We start from the raw sequence: 17,960 nt of genomic DNA on the forward strand, positions 1-17,960 counted from the left end.
AGATTCCTGGCAGTTGTTGTCAGATTCCTGTTAACGACTTTGAATGTCGCAAAATTGTTATTTCCAACTTTATTAACGCTTTATTGCTCTGTATTCCTTTTCTTTATCATTTATTGGAACGACTCTACCATCCAACGAGGCATTAACTGTTCAATTCATGCGAAATGTTCGTTCTTGCAACGTAGAATCTTGGTTTGTTGGATAATAAAACGAGTCACTTTTAGGAGCGTGTGTTTTCGAAACTATCATCCTTTTTGTAATATAATATCGTAAGCAGCATCTTTACAGACGGCTTAGCAATAAACATTCTCGTCTCGTCGTCATTAATTCAATCTACTCTCGAAAGGGGCGTCGATCCGAAGCTCAAATAAGGCTTTCCATATTTTAGCGAGCCACCGCGTCGCAACGCAGAGAATTCTGTGGTGTTCGCGGGGTGTGTCCCATGACGTAGTAGCCTAACCGGCATTGTTCGTGGTTTACCACAAAGGCCTGCAAATGCCAACTTGCAATGAAAAGCCCTCTACCCTACGCACTCCGTCTAAACAGATGCCGAAATACGATACCGAAAGATGTTTGTCTGAATCTTCTTTTTACACCCTCCGCTATCCGCCGATAGTCTTTTGGGGTAAACACGCACGAGGGTGGTTTCGTTTCTCGATCGACGTTACTTTTGTCCGATTTAATTTTCCATTGAAACGCTCTCTTCAGCCCTACTTAATTTGGACCAAATTGAGCCGCGGACGGAAGATAAAAAGACGATTATTCGACAAGATTGCAGTACAAAATTGCAAAGGGAACTTTGTGTGTTCCAAATTGTCTTATTATGTTTGAAAACTGAATTGCAAATGGTACTGCATTAGTATTACAAAGAAATCAAACTTTCGATATCTCTGCGCCATTATTGGAAACAAAATTATAATTCAGCAAGTGCTTGAAATATTTTGGAATACATTAATAAGACATTTATCGATTATACAGCAGCAACACCAGAATGGCTGTCATCAATCTTCGATCGAGTGATCAGTGATCGGTCAAAGTAACTTTTCACAAGATAAATCGAATAGTTTCTTTAGAGTTTGCAAAATACCTTTGATTTTTCAATGTATTTGACACTCGAGGCTCGATCTTTCCGATGAATTATTCCATTAAGAGGGGTTTTCGCGTCGTAGATGTGGCCATTAATCTTCGATTAAGTGTTCAGCGATTGGTCAAGGTAATTTCACGAATTTTCATGAATTAGGAAAACTGGTCTCCCCTTTTCGAACTCGTCTACGGTACCCCCGGCTTCTACCCGTGCTCTCCACGGGGGAGCACCTCTGTCAGCCACCAGTATGTCACCATACAGACCAGCGCCCCGGTACAATGAGGGCCCTGCGAGCGATCGATATGTGCACTCGACAGAAACGACCCAACGAAAGGTCGATCAAAGCGAAATCACTGCGACTGGAAATGCGGTGGCTCGATGTTTATGGCCTGTAAAAAATTTCTCGACGAATCTTTGTTTAAACCAAACGGTGAACTCGGCCCGTCGGGAGCATTGTTTGCAACGTCAGTTTCGACGCTTAGACGTATCGGCGATTTGGCATTGGTCGATACGCTTAAAAAGTAGTTCATTCCTCCTATTGAGAAAACATAGTCGCCATCTACAATTTTTACTGCACGTTTCATTGTCATTTTTCTTGGAATCCTTATGTTGTTATTCTCTTCTTTTATTTTTGTATCGTAATACAATTTTGTTATACTTACTTACGGTTATTTATTTAAAATAAACTGAACGATTTCCATGAAACAGACATCGATATATCAATTTAGTCGCAGATAAAAGCCACGAAAATGTGGCTATTCTTTCGACGATTAGTACTTCGAGTATAACTATACATATTTCATACGAAAAATACACAAAGAAAGAAAACGAAATACAATTTCGTATCAGGAAAGTTAATATTCTAGTTTTTCTGTAAATATAGAAATAATTTAGGTGACACTACTCAGCAAACCCTAAAATGATCAAAAATTAATTTTCTTGGTACCTTTGTGTGAATTCAATAAATTAAAAGAAAATATAAACATTGGATAAAGTAATTTTCAGATACACTTCTGCATTACTTAGCGTTCTTGTTCAAAAATGTCTGTGCACAAAGGACTGAAATTCTATTTTCGTTTATGGTCCGTCTTCAACGATTTTGACCATTCGAATCTGCATTGTATTAGCATAATTTCAAGAAATAAATCACTCCTGTCTCTGATGTCTAATTCTTCCACCATTGCACCTCTAAAGTTGGAAGCAGTCACGGGGTGCAAAGGCCACGGCAAAAACTGATTGAATCCCCCCAAAATCCAACACCTTTACGGCTCCTGGCCGTCTGTCGTGCTATGCACACAGTTCCATGTCGCTAGCATAATGGTTCCATTGAAGCATTACCATTATTGGCGAGATTTGGGGAAACGATCGAGCGTGCTAACGGATTCGTCGCAGCTTGCAGCTTGTTTGCAAATAGGCCTTGTATACGAAATTATTGATCAAGTCGTAAACTGTGCAGCCGCGAGAAAAATAGTTTCCCTAATTCTTTGCGCGGCAGAGACGCAAACATTATTATAAAATTACAAGTTTCACCTTTCCTTCTAGCTTATAAACAAACCCATCGATCGTACGTTTGATGAAATAAGAATCGAACGTTGAGAAAATTCGATCGATCATCGAGAAGCACCACTTCCACAAGAAAATAATTTCCATAACAAGAACAAGTGGGTGTTTCATTTTCGCAACACGGTAGCCAAGTGTTAGGAAAATAAATATGGATCGTTCGATCAAACGGAGAGCGAACGGGGCGGGAACTATCAAAATATCTGAACTGTTGAACGGAGAATGGAAAAATAATATTTGCCCGGCGGTCTTGAAACTTCTGTCTCGACATTCTGTCGATTCACCCTGTTCTACCAATAATATTTATTCGTACACGGAAATTGCGAAATTTTTATTTCCATTCAGCGATCGCTTCGTTACAAGTATACGTTAAATATTTGGAATAAACAGTTTTATAATTTTGCAATGAATCGAAATAGGTGAAAATGACGCGTTACTTTGAGTTTGAGGGAAGAACTTCGCAAGTTGCAAGGTTGATTTTTTCGATTGTAACTAATTTCGAGCGTTCTAAAGTCATGTTCCTAGTGTAATCCGTCGGATTAGGCGGGTAGGCGTAATTTCAGGCGCAACTTGTGATACATCTGCCCCGCAGTGATTTCCACAAAGGACACGTGACCTGGCACGTGTGCATTCATTCTTGAACAGGACTTCATTCCTGCAAAGTGGTCCGAGCACGCTCGTTTGTAAGACGATAACTGGTTTAAACGTAGCTTTTGTGTTTGCGTTTCTATTCGCTCTCTTTCGAACGATAGCTTTATTACTGAACGGAAACGTGGTTTATCTATCATCGTTTATACGCCATAATATTTCATAGAGGAAGACCCAACTGATTGGCAGTGCTTTAATAATTATAGCACGTACTTTTAATGCTTGCACTGCTAGCGTGTGTAGAACATGTAGAGTCAATATGTAGATTTTTTGGTTATAATAATTTTATTTATTTCTCAACGTTCTGGTATTGCTGGTCCTATACGAAAGGCATCAAATTCCTATTTTTCTGTTCTTGGTTTTTTTATGCATTTTATTTTATTATACTTTAAAATTCAAACCGTATCTATTTATAGAACAAGAGGAAGATGTGCACATAATTCTTTAACACATTTACTGTCGAGAATTTGGAATCGTTTATTTCGTTACTTTAACTTTTAAAAGTTTTTGCGTTACTTAGAGAATATAGTAGTTTTGCTAAATGTTAGTACAAACGAAGTGCCTGAAACACCTTAAATATTTCATGCAAAACTAACATTATCAAATACCGAACTTGATCAATATGACAACGAACAGAGTTTTCGAGGTGAAAGTGATAAAGCACAGTGGGCTAGGTAAAATATGATTTATTGATAAGATATAAATTTTGTACAATATATATTCCCTGAATCGGTGACTTTACAGTCCGATAAGAGCACTGACGGAGATGTACGCTTAAATTAACCTAAACCTAGAAACGAAGGGTGAGATCATGCGTTCGAGATCAACCTAAGAACATCGATGACTAGAAAATAAAGGAACGCGATTTAGTACGTGTTTGGTGAAACATACGAGAATCTTATATCGATTCCTTCGCAATGAGAATATCGAAACTAAAATCTTGCTACGATCGATCTACGGCTAAATCTTAATTCTAGAAATTCGTTGCAAATAGAATGCTCTCTTACAAAGTAAATAACGATCATTTTTCGCAATGGCCTACTCTTTTTACAATCACGCTGCAATCGAACGATCTACGATTTCACGAATCGTCGTACTGGTCGTTTGCATTCTCGGTTTTCAAATACGATATGCAGATTATTATCGATCAAAATATAATTTACACGCAGCAGGGGAATCGTGTTGCTTGCAAATTATAGCATTGTTGATGTACAATCGAAAGATTCGTCAGACCACTAAGTTGCAAGCTAATTATTGAATAGAAGTATCAAAGGGTAAGTGCCAAAATTAAATTGAGATTTCTCTAATAATTAGTTGTTAGAATATGTCAGCAGATGAACGTTTAACATTGTGATCTAGTGAAATATTTTTGTTTTTGTAATAGATTTGTTTGACACGCAGTCCCTTTGATAGTTCCACTTTACAATTATCTGATGAAACAATCTATCAAACATTATTTTTAATCCTCTATTGCATATGCCTGATAGAAAATACAAGAAACACTTATTATTTAGCTCGAAAATTAATTAATTCGTGCATATATAAATAATGAAGTAATAATTTCCTTTTCCAAAGGTAAAATAAAACTCATGCAATAGGGGATTACACTTTGCGTGTGCTACTCTAAAGGTACGCGGTGCAACACATTGTGTTTACTAAACATAAGTAAATTCTTTGGTTTACAGTCCTTGATATATAAATACTGTAGAAAATATGACACGGATAAAAAGTTTCACGTAGTGGGAGTAATTTAAAATTATCAACGGCTAGTTCTTTTTGTAGGCAGGTGAAGATACATAGTTATTTCCGGTAATTCTATTTTCTACAAAGGGATTTGCACGCAGAAATTTTAATAAGTCTTCTACTTTGGGTCCTTTATAATAATTCGTCTATAGATTGATAATCTGTCACTATTTTGCACTGGTTTCACTGGCATATTTGAGCAGTTCCTACAACCACGTTGTCCTATAAAGTATTAAAATACTGGCAATGGCTCGTGCAACGCGTTTCAAGAATAGTTTCATAATTTTCAAGCTTCAAAATATTTCTAAATCCATCATAAACATCGAACATGGCAATGACTCGTGTTTTTAGATTATTTCCATCCTTCTCCCCTGATTTCATTATTTCGAAGCTTAAAAAGAATTCCTACTTTGAGAAGTCCATGATCCTTCAATTTATCCACGAATCGATAAACTGGACGATGGAACACCTTGAAAATTCCTCTGCCTTTGTACCCGATACCGTTCAACAGTCACAAAAATGTTCTAAAGACACTGGTACATGCTGTTGTGTCCCATATGATGAGGCGTTTGCAGTTGATGCTGCGCATGGTACATCCTCTGATCGTAGCACGGTTGATACTGCATCGGTGGGCTGACGCTCTGGTCGCTGTAGCAGTCGTATTCCTGCCACTCGGGGACGAATCTCTCCTGAGGATAAGGGAAACCTGCGTGCGACGGGCCCAACCGTTTTTGAGCCGCCACCGCGCAGCTTCCCGTCGAGGATGTGATCATGTTTCCGTTCTCGCCGATGCTGACCGTCACGTTTCCGACGTTCACAGTGATCTCGCCGGTTTCTGCGTTACCCAGCGTCTGCGAGAGCGCCCAAATGTAGTTGTGGGCGAACCGGAGCGTCTCGATTTTCGTCAGCTTGGTGTCTTCCGGGAAGGTCGGCAACGCCATCCGGAGCCGCTCCAGGGCGTCGTTCAATGTGTGCATCCTGTGCCTCTCGCGATCGTTCGCCTTTATACGACGGTTCCTTTTCAGCTTGAGCACCTGCGAACGAATCAATAGTTACCACGCGATCACCTCGATCGTTCCTTTTTATCTCGTGTCTTTCACGTTCTTTTCTGGGCGTCTCAGGACCGGAGGAAATTGAACGCAATCAAAAAAGTACGAAGAAGTACTTAACCGTCCATAATTCATCGGACATCTTGCTCGTTCGTCTTGGAAAATGCAAATTAAGGTATACAATTTTCCAAAATGACTTTATTACCTCGCTTTCTTATATTTAGTCATTTAAAAATGAATAAGTAAAATTGTAGGAGAAAGCAAATTTTGAAGATAAACGCGTTTAAAATCGAAGGACTCGTGGAAAATGTTACAGAAAAGTTGGTATGGTGTTAATGAAAACTAAAAGACTGTTTCTGTAATTCTACCATTCATTTGAACGACCGTTTCCAAACTACACAGACTCATAAAAATATTTTAGTAAAATCTATGATATACAATATATTTAATTCCACGTTTGTTACGTGTGTCGGATGACTTATGGACGAGAGTGTGCATACATAAATGTGAAAAATATATGGAAGTATTCCTTATTAATACGTAAAAGCAAATGAAAATTGATCTGTTTAAAAATACGATATATACCAAATTAAAAAGCGTTTTGAAAAATTTAACAGGGATGAAATAAACAGATTCTTTAGATATTTTCATCGCTCTTTTGAATGTAGACAAATAGATTGTTGGGTGATTTTGTTACGATTCGATGAAGTAATGCTTACCTGCGTAGGGCTCTTGCACCGCGTATTTCTGGTCTTCTTGCGTTTCTCTTCCTTCGCCGGCGGAAACAGAGTGTCTGCTTGTATTTCGTGTTTGGGTGATTCGAAGCTTACGTCGAAGCCAGAGTCGGAGGAGCTTGAAAGTTCGTCAAAACCTCCTTCGCTGCAGAATGAATACTCCGAGGACATAGCTTGTGCTTCCTAAAAAGCAAATTCATGTTTCCTCCAATTTATTATTTCCGAATTTTCAAAAACGTTACCTAAATACTATATATTACCGTTCGTTGCTTCCATAGAGGAGGATTTTTTTGAGTTAAAATATCGCGCGACAACACTTTCGAATTCAAAATTATTATCGCTTACCTGATGAATCGATCGAAGGAAACAATCCTTGTTGAATTTATCCAGATCGATCACTTGGCACAAACTAGACGCGTTCAGAGCTATTTCTACGAAACTGTTGCGCGAACGACGGAAAATCTTTTCACGGCATAGCCGAACGACCCGTTTGCAGCGGGAGAAAAAGGAAATAAGAAACGAGGACTGTTCTAGGCGGGGTACAATTTTGTACTGTGAAAGTGGCATGGGGCTCTTAGAGCATATATACTGTCCCGGGGGTATTTTGCCCCCTCCATAAGGGCGGACCGCCTTCTATGGGGCACCGTACCAAGAGTTCACCCCATAATCACGACGGAGGGGCACCTAACGTTCACCCCACCACTTCCTCTGTATACGTTAGATGCGTGCCACGGGTGATGTACTTAGTCGTCTAGTTTAGGAGATTAGAGGTTTCTAGGGCGATTACACCTCTTTACGGGTCTTGTGGAAAAATTAATACAGAGTTCTGCGGCGTGGTATCTTTTGTGAATAGCGAAATCTTTTGTGAATTTACAGCCTCGTAATATTGTATTCTCGGAAGCAGTGTACTTGTTTCGTTCGTAACCGAACGCTTGCCATGTGTACTGCGGTGTACAGAGGGAGATCATTGCTAAGGTGCTCTTGCTATACGTACAACGTACGATTTATAATTCTAACATTCACATCATTATTTTATACATCAATGTTTACATACTTTCAATTAATCAAAATTATTCAAAGAAGAATAAAGATTTCCTGTTTTTTGAAAGTCTTTCTTTGCGTTTTAAGAAATGATATACAAATGACGTATTATTAAACAACAAGTTATAAAATATGAAGTTAATTTCTTGATCTTACCTTAGTCACTGCTCAGAAAAAAGTACGTAGGTTGTGTTCTCCTAGTCACTGCTATCGAGTTAAAATATTCAGCCTGAGATCGTCGTTCGACACTGCCCCAGAATATGTGTTTGAAAATAAATGGACGATAATCTAATAAAACCAACCACGGCCATATGTCACACTCGCTAATCAGTTGATAATGCTCGGGACATCGCTATAGAAACGAGCAGGTAGATCGGCTAGAATAGGAAAATTTTCTACCGAGGGGTAATTCCTGCGATTAATCAATGACTGATAATTCTTTTTGCTTTCTATCCTAGTTCGATGTTACACATATATATTTAATAAAATTAAGACATCATTTAAAGAAAAATAAATGCTTTAATGTAGAAAACATTTCACCAATAATCTACTTTTACAGATAATTGTTCACGTAAATATTAAAAGCACAGTTTCATGGAATTACATTTCTATACTAAGATACCAATATTTAATATCAGCATATTGATCAAATAATTTTAATAATTAACTCCTAATTAAATACGATATTATTCATATTTTTACATCAAATTTCACGCGAAGAGGACCTGATAAATAATGTTCAAACGTTTAAAAAATATATTTTAATACGTTACTTTGGATCATCGTTACTTTTTTCTTCGTTTCCGCCGTTTCATAAGTATCTTTGTGAATTTTGTTAGTTCGATCAGGGGATGACATATTTGTTTCATGAATTTGATGCGTCGCAATTCGCTTCTGCTCAATCGTATACACCGGAAGAGCTAATCCCAGACCGAGTCCTCGGGAACTAGGTAATTGCACTCGAGTATACGCATTTTCCTGGCTCCCACGAAATATCAGTTTGCACAGAGATCATCGATAGTGCGATAGGACAAGCGGTAATCGATGGTTTCGACAAGTATTAACACCCATGAATCACAGTCGCGGCCAATTAATCGAGAAAGTCGATCGAATGAACAGACAGGTATTTCGACAATTTGTCGATTCGATCGCGTTTTCCTGTCCATTTTTCTGCACGATTGGCAGCTCGAGAAACACACAAGATCGACTTGAGAAGGGAATGAAAAATATCGTGGCCACGTGTAACTTATTTGCATAACGATTTGTTATCGATAGTATATTCGCGCATCCTAAGTGTACTGTCAATAATTTGTTCGTTGAAAACAAACAGGTCTTGCCCCCGATGCGGAAACCACCGTTCACTTCCGACCAGCAACCGTTCACTGTGATTTATGGCTAGCTTTGATATACCATGTCGCAGCGAAACTTCGTTTATTCGATACAAATAGCAATACGATATAAAATTTTTAAAATATTAGATTTCGTTGTCTGGTGCAAGGTTATCAATACAGACTATCATGTATTATTTTTCTATCACATTTAGATGCACTGATTTATGCAACTGGTCATTTGCACTAAAAAGTAACAAAAAGTAATTATATCTTCTTAAACCTCTTAATTCATTTTAATACCAAGATCCAAAATAAAATTTAAAACTCACAATGTTTCTTTAATTGGTCGTCATTTTGTTCACAAATATTTTTTTTACATTTAAATCGACAGTAATAGTGTTTGATATTGAAGATTAAGAACATATTATTTTATACTGTTAAATAGAATATTCAACACACATTTTTCCGCAAGCAATATTTACAAAGTTGTCTGACTAGTTTCAGTTGATAAACCATTTCTACAGTTGCCTCGATACCGCAAGAACTGGTACATTCAATTAATCGTTACTGCCCTTGGACGATGTAATAGATTATAATTAATAACTGCTGGGAATCGTTTCCTTGCAAATTGAAAAATTGTAAAGGGTCGATGAAAAGAAAATGAGTAAGATGATTAGTGTGCAACGACAGGAAATTTTTAGAGGAACTTGTTTCTTTCGTCAATTTTCAAACAAGCTGGAAGTGTTCTTAACCTCTTCTCCGATGCGCGATAATGGTTCTTGTTCTTCGTATTATACCATTACTGAAGTACGATAGCAGTTTAGAACACGCGAGCGCAGTAATTGCATTGGACGTCAGCTACTGGTTTTTGCCTCAAATTTCACCCGTATCGTAAACGGAAGACGGATAATGATACATTTAATGAGTGAAAATTATGAAACTGCTGGACTATAATATTTATATAATTGCAACGCTTCCGACTGGTAATTTTCTCAACGTCTCATAGTCAGTCATTTTCTCTTATTTATTATCGTTTGCGCTTTCTGTGCAAACTGGAATAACTGACACGAGTTTCTCGTACAACTTGCTACTATAGTCAGATGAATACACCAAAATTAGATTCGAAGTAAGGAATTATATTATGCAAAGAGCAAAACTCGAAAGAAAAAATATTTGTCGGTGGGAAGAACTCCCACCTATTTAAATAGTGTTATTATTTAATAAATTAATTTGAAATTTATTGTTGATATCTATCTGGCACCTCAAATTTTCTACTGCTCGTGAATTTACGATCGGTTACGTTTGAGTTCTTCCCACCAAGGCTCACCTCTTCAAAGATAAAATAGGCTGTCCTAGGTCGATTAAACTCGATCGCGTGCTGAAATGGAATTGATGCTACGTGATTTGCATGATACGGTTTGATACGATTCGATCGACTCTATTGAACTGACTCTATACGAGAGCCGTGCATAATGCCACTCTTTACGGGTCACATTTGCATCTAAGATGTTCATCGATATCGTTTGCGAATATGCACCAGTAAACGAGAATATTTTATCCTCTAGAAATATTGCAATTTAGTATCCTTTGAAATATATTTACGTCTTATAAACTTTAAGACCATACACTTACTCGTTTCTAATAATTGATAGAATTTAAAATTAAAAAATTCTTTATGTAGGATAAGTGTACCTCTTTTTAACTCCAACCTAGTTATCAAATTAATTTATTCCAGTCACAGTAACAGTTTTATTAAAGCATATATTTTTAGTATACTATACAGGGTGTTCGGCCAACCCTGGGAAAAATTTTAATAGAGGATTCTAGAGGCCAAAATAAGACAAAAATCAAGAATTCCAATTTGTTGATGGAGGCTTCGTTAAAAAGTTATTAACAATTAAATTCAAAAATTACAATTCGTTCTGGAAAAATTATTTTCGGTTGCGGGGGTCAATTATAATCATTTTTGGTGAATACACATACTTCCCAAATCCTATCCACTTTCGAGAAAAAAGATCGGGTAGGTGGTGCAATTTTTCGACGAAAAAAAAATTTTTCAAATCGTTCTAAAAAAATTATTTTCAGTTGCAGGAATCAATTATAATCATTTTTGGTCATTACATATACCCCCGAAATCCTACGCACTTTCGAGAAAAAAATTCCTTACCGAAAATCTAATTTCTGGCCAGAAATGTTTGCCCGAATTTTCATGCGAATCTTTAAAACATCATAACTCCTGAACGGATTGGACGATTTTAATGTTTAAAAAAGTAAACTACGCGTATTTTGGTGGGGAATATGTACAAATCGCAAAAATATTCGAAAAGTTGGTCCTTGACCCTGCAAAATGAGAAAAACCCCATAAAAATGGTCCAATTTTCAAACAGCCATAACTCCTACAATTGTGAATATATTTCAATGAAACTTTTCTCTGAAGTAGAGCTCATGGGTACCTACAAAAAAGTATTAGACAACTTTTCTGTAGGGCGTCAACCAAAATTACTAGAAATGAAAAACGAATTTTTAAGCAAAATCGACAGGGGGTAGGTGCCTAAATTTTCCGCCGAAAAAAAAAAATTTCAAGACCTACTAAAAAAATTATTTTTGTTTTTTGGGATCAATTACAATTATTTTTGGTCATTAGACTTACCCCCGAAATCCTACGCAGTTTCGAGAAAAAAATTCGAGTAGGTGCTGAAAGTTTTGGGTGTAAAAAAAGACTTTCGAATCGTCTTAGAAAAATTATTTTCGGTTGCGGGGGTTAGTTACAATCATTTTTGGTGAATAGACATACCCTCGAAATCTTGCGCATTTTCGAAAAAAAAATTTTGTATGGTCGGAACTCTAAACGTTAATAACTGTTTAACGAAGCCTTCATCAACAAATGGGTATTCTTGATTTTCGTCTTATTTTGGCCTTTAGAATCCTCCACTATAATTTTTCCCAGGGATGGCCGAGCACCCTGTATACTTATAATACATTGGTACTGCGAACGCTGTAATCATTATTCATATCTTGGCAAAGAAATAAAATTGCTAAACAAGTAACAAGTTAAATGATCCGTTGCTTCAAAATTTAAATATAAATTAAATAGTTTTTGCAACGTAAAATTTTATCATACTATAACATATGCAAAATATAATACCTACAGTTTTTTATTATCATTCAAAAAACAGAGATGCTTAATAAAGTTTATTGTAAATTTAATTTCATGTACAAAATTTTATTCGAGTCATAAAGAAAACGACCAATTATAATCTCGTCTGTGATCTTGGTATTTCTGACGCAGTTCAAACTATTAAAGTTTCGCCGAAATAATTACAAAAAATCTTGTTTAATGGTTCTAGCTAAATCTTTATCGCCGTGAAAGTTATAGTTAAAAGATATTTTACGACAAACTAATCGCGTGAAAGTCAGAACTTGATAGACGTAATAATGTTTCCTGTGGTATAGAAAATGACTTGTCATTATTATTTTTAGCGCCTTGATCTTAGAATGTTACTTTTCCACTTAAATATCCAGGATAAATGTCGATAACGTAAAAGTGTTCACGCTTTACATTTCAGATCACGTTTTTACATTCACATGACTTTTTTTGAAGCAAGAAAGATTTCCTGTTAACAAACCGTGAAAATATTGCAAACGTAGCTGTAATTAAAAAGCGTGTTAAAACTTCTACTTGAAACAATAACATGCTTTCTGGTTGTGTTTGCATAAGCCTACTTTCTCTGTCTAATTACGTTATTATGACAGGTGTTCTAATACTTTTAATAACGCGATTTAGCGTTAGGTTTTCGTTTCTCCAAATAAATATTACATTTTTATAACAGATACCATTTTTTGACTGTATATTTTTGTATGTTGTATTATTCTGAAGATGTATTAGATTAAATCAAAATTTTTAAATCAAAACTTTTGGTGCCTTAATTCTTAGGTAGATGAATATACTTCGTACGAATATTAAGATCGTTATAGAATATATTTATTTACCTGAGAATCTGTCGAAAAGAACGTTTACGATCGAAACTCGTTTTCTAAACCTGCGTCAACCCCCAAAAGTGGCTGTCTACCCTCTTTCGTGAAAGGGCCCTACAGCGGCCAACCCTTTTCACACTTTGAAAATTCGTGCCATTTCGTCGATAAAAGGACGCCGTGAAATCAACGCCGTTTCAGACACATGTTCGATCGGCCCGCGGAAATATTGGGAATTACACGAAAGATTTGCTACCCGGAGCGTGCAGAATCGAAAATCAAATAAAAAAAGAAAAGGGGCGTGCAGGCACGCGGAGAACGAAATTGTCGAACGTGAAAAAGGGTTCGAGAAAGGCTTCGGTAACGATGCGCCCTAATTGGGTAATTTATCGGGCACGTCAATAAATAATACTTCTGCAGTTGGCCGCGCAGACCTTGTGACATGGATCGTTCTCTTTACTCGATTAATTTATGTACGTTCTTCCATCGATTTCGTTTCCCTGGAATGGCTCTTGCATAGTTGGAAAATATGTTCAGTTACTAATGCTTGGAAAATATGCAACGTAAAATAGAAAAGCAAAACTTTTCACCTCATTTCGAATACTTTACGATTTAATAAGCCAAACGAAATTTTATTTAAACTTTCCTTCGCTCGAATGTCACCATTTCCGAGCATTGGTGCACTTTTTGAACAGGAAATGATTCAGCAATGACAATGTCATCCAACGTAGATGTACGAAGCTTTTTGTATTGAAAGACTCAGCATGGAATTGCGGAGGAATGCAATTGCTTTTGAAACAGTACCAGAAAGTCATAAATCATTTTCTTGGAATAGCCAAATACATAGTCGAAAATTTGTGTAATCCATAAAGATATTCCTACATGTTCTTTCTGTAATAAACAAATTTTTCTTTGGTCTAAAAATTTGCCTAACTCTGCGTCGTAACAACCAAATTGTTACCACCATAGTACAGGTCCTTTTAGCGTTATATTATTTAACAGAAAAATTGCACGATGTGTCACAGACTTAGAAGAATGCTCAGCAGGCTCGGTGATAATAGACTCGATCGCCTTAAAAGGTGTTACCTGCAAAAGGCGTGCGCCGTGAGAAGTAGGTTAACTAACTGGCAACACCCATGTTTCGTATAGTTCGCGGGAGTTTTCCCAGACTCGTAACAAGCTTCGAGATAAACTTTACCGAGCGAAAGAAAGAGAGAAGACGCGATGATCTTTCTGCAAGAGACTCTTTATCCCACGGCTTTCTTCCTTTTACTTCGTGACAATGGTGGCGTCTATGAAGGCGCAGATGCGATCACTTACGTTGGCTGTCATTGTGTTACACCTGACACCATAGTGTTACGACAGACACGGGGATAAAGATGAGGTAACGATGATGCGTACGTAGAAAGAGGAAAACATCTTCTTCTGCCTGTTACGGCGAGAGAACTGAACATTCTGGGGTTGTCATTAAGAACTGTTAAGCGGATCAGTACGGAATGTCTATAATTATAGTACTAAAGGGTATTATCACGACCAGGACGTAATTCTGTTATGGATACCGTAATGGATGGAAAGAGCATCGTAATTGTCGCGGCAAAAAAGTATATTTTCTAGTTGATATGCATTTTATTAAAAATTTTTTTTTCGACATTAATATTACAGTAAATATTTTACTACTAGACTTTTTAGAATTAATTGGAATACCTCGACGATATTCAGATTATCTCGATTTATATTATTTTTTCTTTACTTTAGAATTTAGAAATTTTAATTTGCCTCTTACTGTATTAAGTAAATAAAGCAAATAATGAGATATTGCAATAATTCATATGTTTAGTATTTAGTCATCACATAGTACACGAATGAATTCGTCTTGAATAATTTAAATATGCAAAATTGACATACTCTATCCAATCGATCATAAGAAACTGTAAAACTTTTCTCCCTTTCATTTTTGTCTAATTAGAATAGTTTTGAAATAAATCGCTAGCAATGTCGTGCATACCCTGTACACTGTACTTTATATTTTATTTAGAATTTACAATTTACAAACAGTTATCAACTGACATTTAGCAATGCACAGTAGGTGCTGCCAGATAGGTATGCCTCTGAGAATGTCTTGACCTTCGACGCAAACGCTCGACGTTCGCATAAGAACGATTATTCCGCGCGTCTGCTGGTGATAACAATCTGGAATAAAGATGCCTCGATGAAGGAATATTCATTTACCGAGGAACGCGTGCAGAGTGCAGCCAAGTGTCATTTTTCCGTTGAAAATCCGCGCCGTGGATCACCAGGCGGATGCAATCAGAATCGTTCCGCTAAAGGGGAAAACAATCTCTGTTCGACTTTTGAGAGTCGGCCGATACTTTATCGTCGGAGGTGGAGCTGTTCGCCTCGGCCTTTGGTAACTGTACACGTCCCCTTCTCGTCTTTCCAGCAACGTCCTTCTCTGGCCACTTCGTTCTCTTCCTCTCCTTCCTCCTTCGATGTCCTCTTTTCCGCCATCCTGTTTTGTACGACCTTTCCACGAGTCACGGATCCTTCCATTCGCCGCTCGCTGTACCCTCGATGCATCGTGAACACTTGCCAAACCGAACTGCTCGAGATGGACATCACTTTTTAATCCTGCAATGTCAGTTGTCAACCTTTCACTCTCTTCAAGTACATTTTTCCAGACCGCTTGTATAGGGCGTTTCATAAAAAGTGAGCGTCACTTCGGTGATCGAACCACTTGATCGAGAAAAAGTAGAATTATTCTTCGAATATCTTCTTTAATCTTTCACGGTGGTTTTAAACATCGCTAAAGATACGTATGAAAATTCTAAACCGAATCCAGAATGTTGCTCCAAAAATTAGTAAATTGAGTAATCCCCTATGAAAGTATCTTCAACTCAAAACTTGATCGTCAACCCCTTTAGCGTCCTGTGAATTTGAAGAGTTAAAGAAAAATTAGAATTATTCTTCAAATATCTTATTGAATCCTCCTAAACATGTATAAAAAGTTTTAGCCAAATCCAGAATGTTGCTCCAAAAGTAATAGTGTCCTGTGAAAGCAAAGTAGCATGAAGGAAGAAGTTGCAAATAATCTCGTTTCTGTCCTTTCAGCGACGTCCTTTCCCTCTCACTTTCCAGCGTTCCGCAATGACTTCGTCCTTTTTCACGATCCACGAAGCTGCCTTTTTCCGTCTCCATTCGTTCTCCGGACTAGCAAAGGAACGGAGAAAAAAACGTGGCTGTAGGGTAGTCCGTCGGCGGTCGAACTTTGCTCTTTTATAACCGACGCTCGTTACGAGCGTCTGGATTCCTGGTCTGTGAGAAAAACCGCAAGATGAAACCGACCTGGGCGCGAACATGCTCGCTTGACTTTGACGAGGGAACACTATTAACTGCCAGGCACCAACCATGACGAAAATTTGCACGAACGTTCATCGACTCGATACAAGTGTTAATCCTCAGTGAATTTCCGGGTTTAGTTTTACTCGAAGTTCAGTTTTATTGTTCTGCATTCCAGCATAGAGTATAATAATTGAATTTCTCGGTATTTGTATCTGTAAATTTGTAGTTTATTTTGACAAATGTATTTAGTATTATTTTTGTTATTAGAAATCCCCATCTTCAGATTCTTAGTGATCACACTGGCTCGATGTTTCTTTATTTCAGAAAGAGTTCACTGAAAAAAAGTGGACAATAAATAGAATTCAACTTACGTATGATTAGAGGTTTAAAATAATCGTGCAGAAATTAATTACAGAATTTTAGATCTTGTATTTTTTGTCACATTTTCGTGATCTCAGACGACTATGCGGCGTCATGCTCGCTGCTCGCGCACGTGTGTAGTTTTTAGCGAACGCGTTCAGCATTATGCGTTGCACCCAGCTGAATGCAGCCCCGTTTCCTTGTTCCCGAACGATGCATTACAAGGATGCAGACTGCGATACGATCAGTATTGTTGAGCACCGGTTTAAATTTGAAGAAAGTAATAAACTGTGCATCATTGTGTTTCGTAAGACCACGATAATCTTTAATAATTAGCGGAGCTATCAAAGATTCTACAAAGTTGATAGGCTTTGTACTTTGGAAATAAGAGTTTCAAAACAATGGAACATTTCGTTTGCGAAATTTCAGGCGTTTTGTTAGAAACTGTTTCGATCCCAATAAAACGAAATAAACATTAAGGAATTATATGTTTCTAACGTGAATATATATACATTTATGTAACAATATATATATTCGGAGGTCTTTTCATTTCTTCGAATGGGAACGTATACTTTCATTTAGGTGACTTTGAAGCTCCAGCGAAGACAGTGATACTGTATACGTCGAATAATTATGTCACGTTGAACATGGCGCTGAAGTCACAGGTGACATACGATATCTATTAGCTGAGATACTTTTCTTAAGCGGACAGGTGTAGCTTTTAGTCCACGGTGAAAACAAATTTGAAGGGTTAAGATTAATCTAGGAAAAATTTTTTCCAATACAGAATTCTGTACATTACTTTCAACAAAGAAATATTTACTTCTTTAAATATAGAATGGAAACAGTTGTATAACTAATTCCAACAAAACTGTGTATAAAATTCATCTTGAAGTCTTTTAATCTTGTTCTATAAGTCAATCTCGATCATTCTCTTGCTACAAGCACTTGGAATTTCTGGAACTTGTTACGTTTGAAATGATATTAAATAAGTAAATAAAGTAGAAAATTGTAAACACACGTTCAACGTATGAACTGGTTGGATGTAATTTAGTCGAAGCAAGACATTCGTATGTAGACGATTTCCCCAGTGGATGTT

At 37.1% G+C, this 17,960-nt stretch overlaps 1 protein-coding gene across 1 annotated transcript; it reads right to left on the minus strand.

The window, feature by feature from the left end:
* Nucleotides 1-4,854: 4,854 nt before the first annotated feature.
* Nucleotides 4,855-7,042, minus strand: Tap (basic helix-loop-helix neural transcription factor TAP). Its single transcript, XM_076762092.1, has 2 exons — nucleotides 6,804-7,042; nucleotides 4,855-6,069 (listed from the first exon to the last, which is right to left on the minus strand). Exons 1-2 carry the CDS (start codon nucleotides 6,987-6,989, stop codon nucleotides 5,560-5,562), a joined length of 696 nt encoding a protein of 231 aa, XP_076618207.1. The 5' UTR covers nucleotides 6,990-7,042; the 3' UTR covers nucleotides 4,855-5,559.
* Nucleotides 7,043-17,960: the final 10,918 nt, after the last annotated feature.

The sequence above is a fragment of the Colletes latitarsis genome, chromosome 3, assembly GCF_051014445.1.
Source record: "Colletes latitarsis isolate SP2378_abdomen chromosome 3, iyColLati1, whole genome shotgun sequence".
In the NCBI taxonomy this organism is placed as follows: Eukaryota; Metazoa; Arthropoda; class Insecta; order Hymenoptera; family Colletidae; genus Colletes; species Colletes latitarsis.